At 41.5% G+C, this 20,569-nt stretch overlaps 1 protein-coding gene across 1 annotated transcript in view; it reads left to right on the top strand.

The window, feature by feature from the left end:
- Positions 1-20,569, top strand: part of LOC110531240 (zinc finger protein 385A-like) — a 202,461-nt gene that overhangs the window by 151,242 nt on the left and 30,650 nt on the right. The window contains exon 3 of the mRNA XM_036988730.1: positions 9,274-9,384. Coding sequence (XP_036844625.1) covers positions 9,274-9,384 — 111 coding nt within the window. The remainder of the gene's footprint in view (positions 1-9,273; positions 9,385-20,569) is intronic.

The following is a 20,569-nucleotide window of genomic DNA, read 5'->3' as shown; positions in this document are numbered from 1 at the left end:
CACATTACACACTACTCTACTACAACATATCTACAATACAACACATTACACACTACACTACCACAACATATCTACACTACAATACATTACACACTACTCTACCACAACATATCTACAATACAACACATTACACACTACCACAACATATCTACAATACAACACATTACACACTACCACAACATATCTACAATACAACACATTACACACTACTCTACCACAACATATCTACATAACACATTACACACTACTCTACCACAACATATCTACAATACAACACATTATTACACCACTACTCTACCACAACATATCTACAATACAACACATTATTACACTCTACCACAACATATCTACAATACAACACATTATTACACCACTACCACAACATATCTACAATACAACACATTATTACACCACTACCACAACATATCTACAATACAACACATTACACACTACTCTACCACAACATATCTACATAACACATTACACACTACTCTACCACAACACATCTACAATACAACACATTACACACTACCACAACATATCTACAATACAACACATTACACACTACTCTACCACAACATATCTACATAACACATTACACACTACTCTACCACAACATATCTACAATACAACACATTATTACACCACTACTCTACCACAACATATCTACAATACAACACATTATTACACTCTACCACAACATATCTACAATACAACACATTATTACACCACTACCACAACATATCTACAATACAACACATTATTACACCACTACCACAACATATCTACAATACAACACATTACACACTACTCTACCACAACATATCTACAATACAACACATTACACACTACTCTACCACAACATATCTACATAACACATTACACACTACTCTACCACAACACATCTACAATACAACACATTATTACACCACTACTCTACCACAACATATCTACAATACAACACATTATTACACCACTACTCTACCACAACATATCTACAATACAACACATTACACACTACTCTACCACAACATATCTACAATACAACACATTATTACACCACTACTCTACCACAACATATCTACAATACAATACATTACACACTACCACAACATATCCACAATACAACACATTACACACTACTCTACCACAACATATCTACAATACAACACATTACACACTACTCTACCACAACATATCTACAATACAACACATTATTACACTCTACCACAACATATCTACAATACAACACATTATTACACACTACACTACCACAACATATCTACAATACAACACATTACACACTACTCTACCACAACATATCTACAATACAATACATTACACACTACTCTACCACAACATATCTACAATACAACACATTATTACACACTACCACTACATATCTACAATACAACACATTACACACTACTCTACCACAACATATCTACAATACAACACATTATTACACACTACACTACCACAACATATAAACAATACAACACATTATTACACCACTACTCTACCACAACATATCTACAATACAACACATTACACACTACTCTACCACAACATATCTACAATACAACACACTACTCTACCACAACATATCTACAATACAACACATTACACACTACTCTACCACAACATATCTACAATACAACACATTATTACACTCTACCACAACATATCTACAATACAACACATTATTACACTCTACCACAACATATCTACAATACAACACATTATTACACTCTACCACAACATATCTACAATACAACACATTACACACTACTCTACCACAACATATCTACAATACAACACATTATTACACTCTACCACAACATATCTACAATACAACACATTACACACTACTCTACCACAACATATCTACAATACAACACATTACACACTACTCTACCACAACATATCTACAATACAACACATTATTACACACTACTCTACCACAACATATCTACATAACACATTACACACTACTCTACCACAACATATCTACAATACAACACATTACACACTACTCTACCACAACATATCTACAATACAACACATTATTACACCACTACTCTACCACAACATATCTACAATACAACACATTATTACACTCTACCACAACATATCTACAATACAACACATTATTACACCACTACTCTACCACAACATATCTACAATACAACACATTATTACACACTACTCTACCACAACATATCTACAATACAACACATTACACACTACTCTACCACAACATATCTACAATACAACACATTATTACACTCTACCACAACATATCTACAATACAACACATTATTACACACTACTCTACCACAACATATCCACAATACAACACATTACACACTACTCTACCACAACATATCTACAATACAACACATTATTACACTCTACCACAACATATCCACAATACAACACATTACACACTACTCTACCACAACATATCTACAATACAACACATTACACACTACTCTACCACAACATATCTACAATACAACACATTATTACACCACTACTCTACCACAACATATCTACAATACAACACATTATTACACACTACTCTACCACAACATATCTACATAACACATTATTACACCACTACTCTACCACAACATATCTACAATACAACACATTACACACTACTCTACCACAACATATCTACAATACAACACATTATTACACACTACTCTACCACAACATATCTACAATACAACACATTATTACACACTACTCTACCACTACATATCTACAATACAACACATTATTACACACTACTCTACCACAACATATCTACAATACAACACATTATTACACACTACTCTACAACAACATATCTACAATACAACACATTATTACACACTACTCTACCACAACATATCTACAATACAACACATTACACACTACTCTACCATAACATATCTACAATACAACACATTATTACACACTACTCTACCATAACATATCTACAATACAACACATTATTACACACTACTCTACCACAACATATCTACAATACAACACATTATTACACACTACTCTACCACAACATATCTACATAACACATTACACACTACTCTACCACAACATATCTACAATACAATACATTACACACTACTCTACCACAACATATCTACAATACAACACATTATTACACCACTACTCTACCACAACATATCTACAATACAACACATTATTACACCACTACCACAACATATCTACAATACAACACATTACACACTACTCTACCACAACATATCTACACAACACATTACACACTACTCTACAACAACATATCTACAATACAATACATTATTACACCACTACTCTACCACAACATATCTACAATACAACACATTACACACTACTCTACCACAACATATCTACAATACAACACATTATTACACACTACTCTACCACAACATATCTACAATACAACACATTACACACTACTCTACCACAACATATCTACAATACAACACATTACACACTACTCTACCACAACATATCTACAATACAACACATTACACACTACTCTACCACAACATATCTACAATACAACACACTACTCTACCACAACATATCTACAATACAACACATTATTACACTCTACCACAACATATCTACAATACAACACATTACACACTACTCTACCACAACATATCTACATAACACATTACACACTACTCTACCACAACATATCTACAATACAACACATTATTACACACTACTCTACCACAACATATCTACATAACACATTATTACACCACTACTCTACCACAACATATCTACAATACAACACATTACACACTACTCTACCACAACATATCTACAATACAACACATTATTACACACTACTCTACCACAACATATCTACAATACAACACATTATTACACACTACTCTACCACTACATATCTACAATACAACACATTATTACACACTACTCTACCACAACATATCTACAATACAACACATTATTACACACTACTCTACAACAACATATCTACAATACAACACATTATTACACACTACTCTACCACAACATATCTACAATACAACACATTACACACTACTCTACCATAACATATCTACAATACAACACATTATTACACACTACTCTACCATAACATATCTACAATACAACACATTATTACACACTACTCTACCACAACATATCTACAATACAACACATTATTACACCACTACTCTACCACAACATATCTACATAACACATTACACACTACTCTACCACAACATATCTACAATACAATACATTACACACTACTCTACCACAACATATCTACAATACAACACATTATTACACCACTACTCTACCACAACATATCTACAATACAACACATTATTACACCACTACCACAACATATCTACAATACAACACATTACACACTACTCTACCACAACATATCTACAATACAACACATTATTACACTCTACCACAACATATCTACAATACAACACATTATTACACACTACTCTACCACAACATATCTACAATACAACACATTACACACTACTCTACCACAACATATCTACAATACAACACATTACACACTACTCTACAACAACATATCTACAATACAATACATTATTACACCACTACTCTACCACAACATATCTACAATACAACACATTACACACTACTCTACCACAACATATCTACAATACAACACATTATTACACACTACTCTACCACAACATATCTACAATACAACACATTACACACTACTCTACCACAACATATCTACAATACAACACATTACACACTACTCTACCACAACATATCTACAATACAACACATTACACACTACTCTACCACAACATATCTACAATACAACACACTACTCTACCACAACATATCTACAATACAACACATTATTACACTCTACCACAACATATCTACAATACAACACATTACACACTACTCTACCACAACATATCTACATAACACATTACACACTACTCTACCACAACATATCTACAATACAACACATTATTACACACTACTCTACCACAACATATCTACAATACAACACATTATTACACACTACCACAACATATCTACAATACAACACATTATTACACTACTCTACCACAACATATCTACAATACAACACATTATTACACTACTCTACCACAACATATCTACAATACAACACATTACACACTACTCTACCACAACATATCTACATAACACATTACACACTACTCTACCACAACATATCTACAATACAACACATTATTACACACTACTCTACCACAACATATCTACAATACAACACATTATTACACACTACCACAACATATCTACAATACAACACATTACACACTACTCTACCACAACATATCTACAATACAACACATTATTACACACTACCACAACATATCTACATAACACATTACACACTACTCTACCACAACATATCTACATAACACATTATTACACCACTACTCTACCACAACATATCTACAATACAACACATTATTACACCACTACTCTACCACAACATATCTACAATACAACACATTATTACACCACTACTCTACCACAACATATCTACAATACAACACATTATTACACCACTACTCTACCACAACATATCTACAATACAACACATTATTACACATTACTCTACCACAACATATCTACATAACACATTACACACTACTCTACCACAACATATCTACATAACACATTACACACTACTCTACCACAACATATCTACAATACAACACATTATTACACACTACACTACCACAACATATAAACAATACAACACATTATAACACACTACTCTACCACAACATATCTACAATACAACACATTATAACACACTACTCTACCACAACATATCTACAATACAACACATTATTACACACTACTCTACCACAACATATCTACAATACAATACATTACACACTACTCTACCACAACATATCTACAATACAACACATTATTACACCACTACTCTACCACAACATATCTACAATACAACACATTATTACACCACTACTCTACCACAACATATCTACATAACACATTACACACTACTCTACCACAACATATCTACAATACAACACATTACACACTACTCTACCACAACATATCTACAATACAACACATTACACACTACTCTACCACAACATATCTACATAACACATTACACACTACTCTACCACAACATATCTACAATACAACACATTACACACTACTCTACCACAACATATCTACAATACAATACATTACACACTACTCTACCACAACATATCTACAATACAACACATTACACACTACTCTACCACAACATATCTACAATACAACACATTACACACTACTCTACCACAACATATCTACAATACAACACATTACACACTACTCTACCACAACATATCTACAATACAACACATTATTACACTCTACCACAACATATCTACAATACAACACATTACACACTACTCTACCACAACATATCTACAATACAACACATTATTACACTCTACCACAACGTGTATAGTGTTGAGTCAGCTGTTACGCACGCCTCTATGAAGAGGGAACGCAATTTATCTCAGCAAATCATCAGTCATTTGTGTAAGTTCCATATATGTTGAATGCCCTTCCCTATAAGTGTTCTGAAAGTCTGTTGTTAAATAGTTTTCTGTGAAATACCATTGTATCTGGTCAAACACATTTTTTCCCAAAGGTTTACTAAGGGTTGGTAACAGGGTGATTGGTTGGCTGTTTGCGCCAGTAAACAGTGCTTTGCTATTCTTAGCAGAATGACCTTTGCTTCTCTCCAGGCCTGAGGACACTCACTTTGCTGTAGGCTCGGATTGACAAATAGGAGTGTCAATATAATCTGCTTTCATCCCCAATAATTGTCCATTCTAGTTGTCCAGACCCAGAAAAGCTTGTCGTTGTTGATAGACAATAACAAAAAATGTAAATACCCTGTAAATACATTTGTAAATACCCTGGTAGGTTGCCTGATAACCTGAACCAGGTTGCAGGCACTGGTTACAGATTTAAGCTTTTTCTTGAGTGGGAAGCTTGATGAAAGCCAGTCAGTATTTAGATCACCCAGAAAATATACCTCTCTGTTGATATCACATAAATGATCAAGCATTTCACACATACAGTATTATCCAGATACTGACAGTTAGCACTTGGTGGTCTACAGCAACTGCCCTCAAGAATGGACTTTAGGTGAGGAAGGTTAACCTGTTTGTCAGTATATGAATATTATCTCTTACTAGCATGTTATCGATTTCATGAAACTTGTTTCTTAGGCTACATAGGTTAATGTGGGCTATTTTTAGTTATTTTCTATGATTCTTGATTGTTTTATTACTTTACTGAGAGGCTTATCAGAGGTGAACATGACAGTGATATTTATGTTTGAGCTGATATTTATGTTTGAGCTGCAGGGTAAACTTCACACAGTGGCTTTCATACTAGGGCTAGCAGTATAACTCAGGTTCAGAGGCATACGATTACTGCTGACAATAGCTGTAGAACTGACAGAGGCATTCGGGGGAGTTAGAGGGACAGACATTAGGTTACTTACATTATGACTGCCAACACCCCTGGGACAATGTACATTTGCAGCAACACTATAACTCAGCAACACAATGGTGGGGATTATCTGAGCAGGGTTTGGGTCACTATTAAGTCATTGTCTCAACGCAGCCTTGAAACGCGTGGACAGGGTCCAGGAACCAAGATGATTTGGATGGAATCCGTCATTCTTGGAGCGCATATTCTGTTTACAAAAGGTGTCACAGTTATCTATAAAAGTTATGCCAACAGAGCTACAGTAGTGTTTCAGCTAGGTTTGTAATGCCAGTAGCCTGCTGAATCAATTGCTTTTGGAGGCTTTCAGAGCTTTTTGAATCTTTTAGGGCCTTTTGGAGTCTTTCAGAGCAGTATGGAGTCTTTCAGGGCAGTATGGAGTCTTTCAGGGCTTTTGGAGTCTTTCAGGGCAGTATGGAGTCGTTCAGAGCAGTATGGAGTCTTTCAGGGCAGTATGGAGTCTTTCAGGGCTTTTGGAGTCTTTCAGGGCAGTATGGAGTCTTTCAGGGCAGTATGGAGTCTTTCAGGGCAGTATGGAGTCTTTCAGGGCTTTTGGAGTCTTTCAGGGCTTTTGGAGTCTTTCAGGGCTTTTGGTGTCTTTCAGGGCTTTTGGAGTCCTTTAGGGCTTTTGGAGTCTTTTAGGACTTTTGGAGTCTTTCAGGGCTTTTGGAGTCTTTCAGGGCTTTTGGAGTCCTTTAGGGCTTTTGGAGTCTTTCAGGGCAGTATGGAGTCTTTCAGGGCTTTTGGAGACTTTCAGGGCTTTTGGAGTCCTTTAGGGCTTTTGGAGTCTTTTAGGACTTTCCAGAGTCTTTCAGAGCTTTTTGGAGTCTCAGAGCTGTATGGAGTCTTTCAGGTATGACAGAGTGTAATGACAGCTGTAGTACTTTAACAGTTGTCAAATAATGCTTCGGTCTGCTTGGCTGCTGCACACAGACAAACACACACACACACACACACATACACACACAGGGTCAAGTTAGCAGGGTTAGGTTAACAGGGTCAGGTGAACAGGGTCAGGTTAAAAGGGTCAAGTTAACCAGGTTAGGTTAACAGGGTCATGGTAGGGTTAGGCGAACAGGGTCAGGTGAACAGGGTTAGGTGAGCAGGGTCAGGTGAATAGGGTCAGGTGAACAGGGTTAGGTGAACAGGGTCAGGTGAACAGGGTCAGGTGAACAGGGTCAGGTGAACAGGGTTAGGTGAACAGGGTTAGGTGAACAGGGTTAGGTGAACAGGGTTAGGTGAACAGGATTAGGTGAACAGGGTCAGGTGAACAGGGTCAGGTGAACAGGGTTAGGTGAACAGGGTTAGGTGAACAGGGTTAGGTGAACAGGGTTAGGTGAACAGGATTAGGTTAACAGGGTCAGGTGAACAGGGTCAGGTGAACAGGTTTAGGCTATACAGGGTTAGGTGAACAGGGTTAGGCTATACAGGGTTAGGCTATAAAGGGTCAGGTGAACAGGGTTAGGTTAGGGTCAGGTGAACACTGCTCTAACACTGGTCTGGAGTACTACTCAGGACTAGACACTGGGATAGACACTGGGCTAGTCACTGGACTAGACAGGGATGTACAGTAGCTATACATAATTTCCCTGTCTCATGATTATCCTCTCTCTCTCTCTCTCTCTCTCTCTCTCTCTCTCTCTCTCTCTCTCGCTCACACAGATGGACCCAGTGCAGAAGGCGGTGATCAACCATACCTTCGGCATTCCACTGGTGAAAACCAAGAGGCCCATCATCTCTTGTAACGTCTGCCAGATACGCTTCAACTCTGAGGTACAGAACAGCTCCTACCAACACCCAGAATACTCACTCTGACTCTAACCCTGTAATGTCTGCCAGATACTTTCAACTCTGAGGAACAGCACACTATAGAACTTCTGACATACTCACTCCAACCCTGTAACCTTCAACTCCTTCCACAACCCACCATACAGGACAGCTACTACCACAACTCACCATACAGGACAGCTACTACCAGAACCCACCATACAGGACAGCTACTACCAACACGCACCATACACAACAACAACTACCACAACCCACCATACACGACAACAACTACCACAACCCACCATACAGGACAACAACTACCACAACTCACCATACACAACAACAACTACCACAACCCACCATACACAATAACAACTACCACAACCCACCATACACAACAACAACTACCACAACTCACCATACAGGACAGCTACTACCACAACCCACCATACACAACAACAACTATCACAACTCACCATTCAGGACAGCTACTACCACAACCCACCATACAGGACAGCTACTACCACAACCCACCATACACAATAACAACTACCACAACCCACCATACACAACAACAACTACCACAACTCACCATACAGGACAGCTACTACCACAACCCACCATACACAACAACAACTACCACAACTCACCATTCAGGACAGCTACTACCACAACCCACCATACAGGACAGCTACTACCACAACCCACCATACACAACAACAACTACCACAACTCACCATTCAGGACAGCTACTACCACAACCCACCATACAGGACAACAACTACCACAACCCACCATACACAACAACAACTACCACAACTCACCATACAGGACACCTACTACCACAACCCACCATACAGGACAGCTACTACCACAACCCACCATACACGACAACAACTACCACAACTCACCATTCAGGACAGCTACTACCAGAACCCACCATTCAGGACAACCCACTACCACAACTCACCATTCAGGACAGCTACTACCAGAACCCACCATTCAGGACAGCTACTACCAGAACCCACCATTCAGGACAACCCACTACCACAACTCACCATTCAGGACAGCTACTACCAGAACCCACCATTCAGGACAGCTACTACCACAACCCACCATACAGGACAGCTACTACCACAACTCACCATACAGGACAGCTCCTACCACAACTCACCATACAGGACAGCTACTACCACAACTCACCATACACGACAGCTTCTACCACAACTCACCATACACAACAGCTACTACCACAACCCACCATTCAGGACAGCTACTACCACAACCCACCATACATGACAACAACTACCACAACTCACCATACAGGACAGCTACTACCACAACTCACCATAAAAGACAGCTCCAACCAGAACTCACCATACAGGACAGCTCCTACCACAACTCACCATACAGGACAGCTCCTACCACAACTCACCATACAGGACAGCTCCTACCACAACTCACCATACAGGACAGCTACTACCACAACCTACCATACAGGACAGCTACTACCACAACTCACCATAAAAGACAGCTCCTACCACAACTCACCATACAGGACAGCTCCTACCACAACTCACCATACAGGACAGCTCCTAACACAACTCACCATACAGGACAGCTACTACCACAACCAACCATACAGGACACCTACTACCAGAACTCACCATTCACAACAGCTCCTACCACAACTCACCATACAGGACACCTACTACCACAACTCACCATACAGGACAGCTACTACCACAACCCACCATACAGGACAGCTCCTACCACAACCAACCATACAGGACACCTATTACCAGAACCCACCATTCACAACAGCTCCTACCACAACTCACCATACAGGACACGTACTTCCACAACTCACCATACAGGACAGCTACTACCACAACTCACCATACAGGACACCTACTACCACAACTCACCATACAGGACACCTACTACCACAACTCACCATACAGGACACCTACTACCACAACTCACCATACAGGACACCTACTACCACAACTCACCATACAGGACAACTACTACCACAACTCACCATACAGGACACCTACTACCACAACTCACCATACAGGACACCTACTACCACAACTCACCATACAGGACAACTACTACCACAACTCACCATACAGGACACCTACTACCACAACTCACCATACAGGACACCTACTACCACAACACACCATACAGGACAACTACTACCACAACTCACCATACAGGACACCTACTACCACAACTCACCATACAGGACACCTACTACCACAACTCACCATACAGGACACCTACTACCACAACTCACCATACAGGACACCTACTACCACAACTCACCATACAGGACACCTACTACCACAACTCACCATACAGGACACCTACTACCACAACTCACCATACAGGACACCTACTACCACAACTCACCATACAGGACACCTACTACCACAACTCACCATACAGGACAGCTCCTACCACAACCCACCATACAGGACACCTACTACCACAACTCACCATACAGGACACCTACTACCACAACTCACCATAAAAGACAGCTCCTACCACAACTCACCATACAGGACAGCTCCTACCACAACTCACCATACAGGACAGCTCCTAACACAACTCACCATACAGGACAGCTACTACCACAACCAACCATACAGGACACCTACTACCAGAACTCACCATTCACAACAGCTCCTACCACAACTCACCATACAGGACACCTACTACCACAACTCACCATACAGGACAGCTACTACCACAACCCACCATACAGGACAGCTCCTACCACAACCAACCATACAGGACACCTATTACCAGAACCCACCATTCACAACAGCTCCTACCACAACTCACCATACAGGACACGTACTTCCACAACTCACCATACAGGACAGCTACTACCACAACTCACCATACAGGACACCTACTACCACAACTCACCATACAGGACACCTACTACCACAACTCACCATACAGGACACCTACTACCACAACTCACCATACAGGACACCTACTACCACAACTCACCATACAGGACAACTACTACCACAACTCACCATACAGGACACCTACTACCACAACTCACCATACAGGACACCTACTACCACAACTCACCATACAGGACAACTACTACCACAACTCACCATACAGGACACCTACTACCACAACTCACCATACAGGACACCTACTACCACAACACACCATACAGGACAACTACTACCACAACTCACCATACAGGACACCTACTACCACAACTCACCATACAGGACACCTACTACCACAACTCACCATACAGGACACCTACTACCACAACTCACCATACAGGACACCTACTACCACAACTCACCATACAGGACACCTACTACCACAACTCACCATACAGGACACCTACTACCACAACTCACCATACAGGACACCTACTACCACAACTCACCATACAGGACACCTACTACCACAACTCACCATACAGGACAGCTCCTACCACAACCCACCATACAGGACACCTACTACCACAACTCACCATACAGGACACCTACTACCACAACTCACCATACAGGACACCTACTACCACAACTCACCATACAGGACACCTACTACCACAACCCACCATACAGGACACCTACTACCACAACTCACCATACAGGACACCTACTACCACAACTCACCATACAGGACACCTACTACCACAACTCACCATACAGGACACCTACTACCACAACTCACCATACAGGACAGCTCCTACCACAACCCACCATACAGGACACTTACTACCACAACTCACCATACAGGACACCTACTACCACAACTCACGATACAGGACACCTACTACCACAACTCACCATACAGGACACCTACTACCACTATATACTCTCTGTTTAGATGGCTATTTTTCTTTTTGCTATTCTTTATCTCTTTGTTTATTTCTCTGAGGAATGAAGTGGTGACACCATGGAGGGGATGCATATATCTATTTGTGTTTCTGTCGTGTTTGGTGCTGCTGTTTGTGTCTGTTTGTGTTATGTTGTGGCTTTGCAGTGGGGGCCTCATTGGAGTATGTTTTTTTGAGCCCAAGTGAGAGTTGTGTGTGAGATGTAGTACAGCAGAAATGGGTTCAAATACCATATTAAATATTTGAATGTGTTTGCTGTAGCCTGCCTGGCGTGCAAGATGGGCAAGATTTTGTATTTTGGGGACTTTTCTATTTATTCCAATGCAACAGGTAAGCTCAATCAAGCAGAGATAAACTATTTTAAGTGATTTCAAATAGTATTTGAACCCAGGTCTGTAGTACAGTACTGAAGATATGGCCCTAGAGTGTTGCTAGGCAATTGTTTGAGTTAAACTTTGTTTATCCAGGCGAGTCAATTAAGAAGAACAAATTCTTATTTACAATGACGGCCTGGCAAAGAGACAGCAAGCTGAGAGCATGAAATAGGATTTTCTCTCCCCCAGATCAACATGGGAAAGTTGACTTAGGATGTTCTTAGGGGTATGGAAACTGATTTAGGGAGGTCTAGGGAGGCAGGTAGCCTAGTGGTTAGAGCGTTAGGCCAGTAACCTAAAGGTTGCTGGTTTGAATCCCAGAGCCAACAATGTGCCCTTGAGCAAGTCGTTCTGGATAAGAGCATCAGCTAAAATGTTAAAAATTGTGTTGCAAATGGCACCCTATGAAGTGCACTATTTTAGACCAGGACCCATAGGAGATAGGGTGTCATTTGTGACACACATGACGTCTCTGTGCAGCAGCATCAGGTTTTTAGACCACCTTCTCTTCTATAGTCTGATTAATGTGAATCATCCACTCTACTAAAAACAGCATTTTCATCTGTCTACCCATATGGTATAGTTTATCTCCAAGTGTTTTTAATGTGCAAAAGCATAACATAGGGTATAGGTTTATCTAGATGTCATGTTGTAATGCAGTGTGCATGAATGCAACACCAGTTTTTTTTAAAGCAAAAAAAAAAAAATGGTTTAATGTCTCATATCACCAACATTCTCTGAATGCTTTAGAAGGCCTCTCTTTATCTTACTGTAGCAAATCACACTGTCAGTGTATCCATCAGTAGAAAGTCCCTTTAGTCTGTTGGCCTATAGCGGAGTGTGGGACCTTGGCTGTTGTGGGCATAGTATCCTGTGGCATATATAAATCAGACACAGATTTTACTGCTGCACACAAACCCACATGCAGGCTAGGGAGTGTCCCATAACACACCTAGAGGGAGTGTCCAGTAACCCACATCTAGTATTACTGAACAGCCTACAAACATGGCCTCTGTGTGGTTTTTGTGGTGCAGAGCTGGTTTCTTCTAGGCAGCAGTAGAGCTGTGCAGGCCACAGAGGTAGAGCCATCCATAAGACACTCAAGATCCTGTGTGGCTCTGCTGGTAAAAGTGTGGCACTTTTTAAAAACATATTGTGGTTGACCCAGTCAAATTAGTTTTGAGTATCCGCCCTGACCGAGTATCCGCCCTGACCGAGTGGAATGGTATTCTGGAAAGAAATATACAGACATGTTTGATATCACATTTGACCTTATCTAAACAGACAAGATAGAAGTGTGTAGCCTGTGATGGTTCATTTCTTTACTATCAAATGAGGAGAGACAAACTTATCACACGAGTCAGAGTTATACTTAAACTAAATCTTTAATAGTGAGAGCTTTGCCATAGCGATGACTGGTCGACGAATCACCATCTCTGATGATCCGTTGAGAGCGCCAACACAAAGGCTACTGAGATCTTTTATAGCAAAGATCCAACCACCTAGTCGACATAACAAACCACAGATGTTTGGAACGGGTCACAAGGTGAGACTTTATAAATGAGAAAGCAGTATCCCGTAGCCAGATAGCATTCGCTATATATTATCGTTCAGTTTGGCCCCTAAGACGAGGTTCCGATCTCAATCCTGGTACTCATAAAACAAAAATACTAACTCGACCAATGGCATAAATCAATTGTCAACTCCAGATACTCCCATCTCAAGTAAAACCCCTTCTTTATCCCACTCCTGGACAAGCTCACTGAGGGGAGTGAGCCTCTAGGTCATACACTATCCCAGGATAAGTGCAACATCAGAGAGGACATACAATGGTTCCAGACACTACCACACACCTCCTCCAATGCCAAAGAAGGGAGTGACTGGCGCACAGACATTGTGGAGACAAGTAATTGGTTCCCCATTAATCACACCATCCCTTCACATGGTTTAAGAATAGGTAATACATTCACATATGAAGATAATGTTCTCTCCTGTCCTCTTCCCTTTCTGATATTCTGCATAGCAACAGGGACATGTGAAAGACAAGCCTGACCTTTCCCCTCTCTGGGCCCCAGGTGACTGGGCCCCAGCTGAAGGAAGAAGTGCAACTGCCAACACCAGAGTCCGAAGGGAAACATTCTAATAACGAGTATATCACATAAGCATGTTTTGCAGATAAAACATCTGTCATGATGTTAGCCTGTGGGTAAGGTTTATGACTCCCCCATAAATACCTTTCTCCCCTCTCTCTCTTGACTCCACTGAAGAACTGTTGAATAGCCTTTGTTAATCATAGAGAGTCTGAGCACATCAAACAAGTGGGGGGAAAGGAACCATATTTCGGTAATAGAACCAATTGAAAATATGCGTTGGTACTTAATGAATATGATGTCAGTTCGGTTGTCATCTGAAACATTATGACTGATGACAGGACGACATAAGCTGTATCTGGGAAAGTCTACACATTCTATTTATTAGATTCACATGGAATTGTTGTGCAATTTAATTGTTGAAAGGTGACACTATTTGTGAAAAGATTACATGTAATTTTAGCTTCCAAATGAGAGATTTGGGTTTTCATGAAGTTAGAGCTCTGCTCAATCAGTGGCCCGCCCCTGTGAAGAGACATGGGTTATAAACTATGAAACACACCCTCCTCTCCCTCCACTATATAAGCCCTTGACGAAAATGTAACTATCTGTTCTGAGGACAATGGGACGACGGTCCATACGTTGAAAAGGGCTAACATGTCAACTACAGAACTAAGCCAACCTCAGCGTGAGCTGTGGTTGTGAATGGTATGAACTTTGACCTCTTATTCACTAAAGAAGTGAGACATCCTAGCCGTTGAGTTAGCAACAGCAGCTGTAAACGTGGGCTAGGAAAGGACTGACAACGTATCTAGCATACCACACAACGACGATACTACAACGTACCCAATTTACCACCAGTGACATTCTTCCGAGGACAGGATGATCTCTTTTGGCCAACACGGCCAGCATCTACGACCAACGTACCAAAGCGCAGCTCAGAGTCAATATTTATTGCATTTTCCTTTTCCAAATGGGCGGTAATTTAGAATGCATAAGATACTGTATTTACGATAGCACATCTTCTCCCTTTGTTCCTCAGTCTTCCTGCTCTTTCACTCAAACCCAACCCCCTTTTCTTTGTGTAACCAGCTGTCATATCTGTTCCGTCCGCTAGGGACTTTTTCCTTTATGACATAATTTACAATCAAGGTATGATTAATTCTGTTTATATGTAATTCTGTGTGATTAGTTAGGTATTTAGTAAATAAACAATTAAACCCAATTTTGTATTGCTGATTCAACTTGTTAGCCAGGGTTCGTGAAGATAACCAAGAATTCTACAATGTTCAGATGAGACTGAAATTAGGTGACGATTAATATTGACTGCTATTGATGTAAAATATTACTAGGTCTTTCAGAGTTTATTCGGAAGATAACAGCTCTATAAACACTCTTTCGTGGTGCCCCGACTTTCTAGTTAATTACATTTACATGATTAGCTAAATCAGGTAATATTAATTACAGAGAAAGGATTTTATAGAATAGCATGTCATATCACTTAATCCGGCATTGCAAAAGACACAACACATCTTAATTATCTATGTTACACAACTAATTCTGATTCTTCCGCCACAAGCCTCCCCAAGTTACATGTCTCCCAGAGCCATACATAATATGTCTGTCATTTGCTGATGCCTTCCACATAATGTCAATATTTTCCTGCTCCTGCAAGGCCCAGGTTCCATGCTGGGTATAAGTTCATTGTTTCTAGCCCAGAACGGGACCTCTCAGCCATACAAGTATGACACATAAACATGCTGGTAAATATTGACACTGACCAATAAAGAGTTACGTAATCTACCTCTGGGTGGCCAACTTTGACCCCCGATCCACAGCTAGCTCGGAAAGGGACCTGAGAAGGCTTTCAGCACCCCACTTACCCTCAGCGCCAGTCTCTGCAAAGCTCCCCACCCCTACCCTACACTACACTACCTTACAATACCATACACTACTCTACACTACCATACCATACATTACCATACCATACCCTACCCTACTCTACACTACCATACCATACCCTACACCAACCCTACTCTACACTACCATACAATACAAGACACTACACTACCCTACACTATTCTACAGTCATGGCCAAAAGTTTTGAGAATGACACAAATATTAATTTCCACAAAGTTTGCTGCTTCAGTGTCTTTAGGTATTTTTGTCAGATGTTACTATGGAATACTGAAGTATAATTACAGGCATTTCATAAGTATCAAAGGCTTTTATTGACAATTACATGAAGAGCTCACCTTGTCTCCTCCGGACAAGCTTTTTTTCCGGATGCCCCAAACAATCGGAAAGTGGATTCATCAGAAACAATTACTTTACCCCAGTCCTCAGCAGTCCAATCCCTGTACATTTAGTAGAATATCAGTCTGTCCCTGATGTTTTTCCTGGAGGGAAGTGGCTTCTTTGCTGCCCTTCTTGACACCAGGCCATCCTCCAAAAGTCTTCGCCTCACTGTGCATGCAGATGCACTCACACCTGCCTGCTGCCATTCCTGAGCAAGCTCTGTACTGGTGGTGCCCCGATCCCAAAGCTGAATCAACTTTAGGAGATGGTCCTGGCGCTTGCTGGTCTTTCTTGGGCGCCCTGAAGCCTTCTTCACAACAATTGAACCACTCTCCTTGAAGTTCTTGATGATCCGATAAATAGTTCATTTAGGTGCAATCTTACTGGCAGCAATATCCTTGCCTGTGAAGCCCTTTTTGTGTAAAGCAATGATGATGGCACATGTTTCCTTGCAGGTAACCATGGTTGACAGAGGAAGAACAATGATTCTAAGCACCACCCTCCTTTTGAAACTTCTATTTGAACTCAATCAGCATGACAGAGTGATCTCCAGCCTTGTCCTCGTCAACACTCACACCTGGGTTAATGAGAGAATCACTGACATGATGTCAGCAATTACAGCCTTAAAGAGATAACTGGCTGGTTGGTGCCCGGGCACACCGTGTACAGAACATACCTGATGCCCTGACCACAGGGGATAGTGCTATAACCATCCGGCCTAGCCTGACTCCCTCATCTGTTTGTGCTGCCATAATAACTCCCATGTCATTGTCACGTCAATGGACCCAGCAGAGACTGGACATACCTGACGCCCTGACCAAAAGGCTAGTGCCAGCGCCATCCACACCACAGGAGCACCAGCCTGAGTCCTCTCCTCTCTCACCTCTCCCTGTCTGTCCCCAGCCATCCCAACAACTGAGCCAACCCCTGTGGTCCAGCTATCCAGCCAAAGCTGCCTCTCCCCTCTCCTCACCTCTCAGCCATCCCAACCACATAGCCATCCCTTCTGCTGTCCATCCAGCCATGTCCAAGCCACCATCCCTCCACCTCTCCAGCAAGGTCACCCTCTCCACTCCCCTCTCACCTCCCTCCCCTCTCCTCTCTCTCCTCTCCCCTCCTCTCTTTCCCTGCCAAGCTTATCTATCCCAGGCCTGAGCCCCTGGCCTGAGCCCCTGGCCTGAGCTCCTAGTAAGCCGGGGATGAGATGTGATGTGATGTGGTGTGGTGTGGTGTGCTGTGCTGTGGTGTGGTGTGTTGTGGTGTGCTGTGCTGTGGTGTGTTGTGCTGTGCTGTGCTGTGGTGTGCTGTGGTGTGGTGTGGTGTGCTGTGCTGTGCTGTGCTGTGGTGTGCTGTGGTGTGTTGTGCTGTGGTGTGGTGTGGTTGGGTGTGCTGTGCTGTGCTGTGCTGTGCTGTGGTGTGTTGTGTTGTGGTGTGGTGTGCTGTGGTGTGATGTGTTGTGGTGTGGCGTGCTGTGGTGTGCTGTGCCTCTTGATTTCTCTATTCCTCTCATCACCTGTCTGTTGCAGCTGTCAGCAGCTCTCCAGCCCTGAATTTAAAGAGCGACACACAATAAGCCCCCTACTTAATAATAATCATCATCTTGATACAATAATTATTCGCCTGCCATTGTATACAAACACAGATACACACCATTCCAGAGGCTTTAGGCAGTCCATTTTCAGTTAGCTGTCAGATTATCTGTTTGAGGTGGTCACAGAGGTGCACAGCAGAGTGTGTGTTGTGTGTGTGAAGCACAGCACTGTTGCAGCAGCCGGCTATAATGAGGATGTAGACTATGTGTGACAGCTCTTACGGCTCCTATGGTTGCCAGTCTAGAAATATATCCCCTGGTGTCTTGAGGCCTAGCCAACCTAAAGGCAATCTGACCATCCCAATGACACAGTGAGACAGACTATTGTAGAATAATAGTGAAGGTATCAAAACTATGAAATAACACACATGTATTCATGTAGTAAAAAGGGGTTACTACAGGACAGTGTGTGTTTGTACGATGGCACCATCTCTGGCCTTGACATGCAGTTCAACCCCCTTCTGCAGACAAGTCTCTCATCATGTCTGGTATAATCACATGACTGGAGCCTGCAGTCATGACGGCTGGAGCTGGGTAATCTCTGACTGTGGAGGAGTCAGAGGAGAAGAGAACAAGGGAACTGAGGCCTAGATTAGGGCCCGTTGTAATGTGGTATTGTTAGGGAAAACAGACAGACTACTGCCTCACAGTATTTCCTGATCAGTGGTCAGATCACCTGTTACAGTATTCCTCTCCTCTCTATCCACTGTAAGCCTGTCTGCAACCTGCCATCCCGTCTCCTATTCCTGGTGCAGATTGAATAGCATACCGGACGCCGAAACTGTGTGAGTGTGTGTGTGTGTGTGTGTGTGTGTGTGTGTGTGTGTGTGTGTGTGTGTGTGTGTGTGTGTGTGTGTGTGTGTGTGTGTGTGTGTGTGTGTGTGTGTGTGTGTGCACCTTGGTGTGTGTGTGTGTGCACCTTGGTGCGTGTGTGTATCCAGGT

Source organism: Oncorhynchus mykiss, chromosome 9, assembly GCF_013265735.2.
Source record: "Oncorhynchus mykiss isolate Arlee chromosome 9, USDA_OmykA_1.1, whole genome shotgun sequence".
Taxonomy (NCBI): domain Eukaryota; kingdom Metazoa; phylum Chordata; class Actinopteri; order Salmoniformes; family Salmonidae; genus Oncorhynchus; species Oncorhynchus mykiss.
This window is presented reverse-complemented; position numbering and strand designations above follow the sequence as displayed.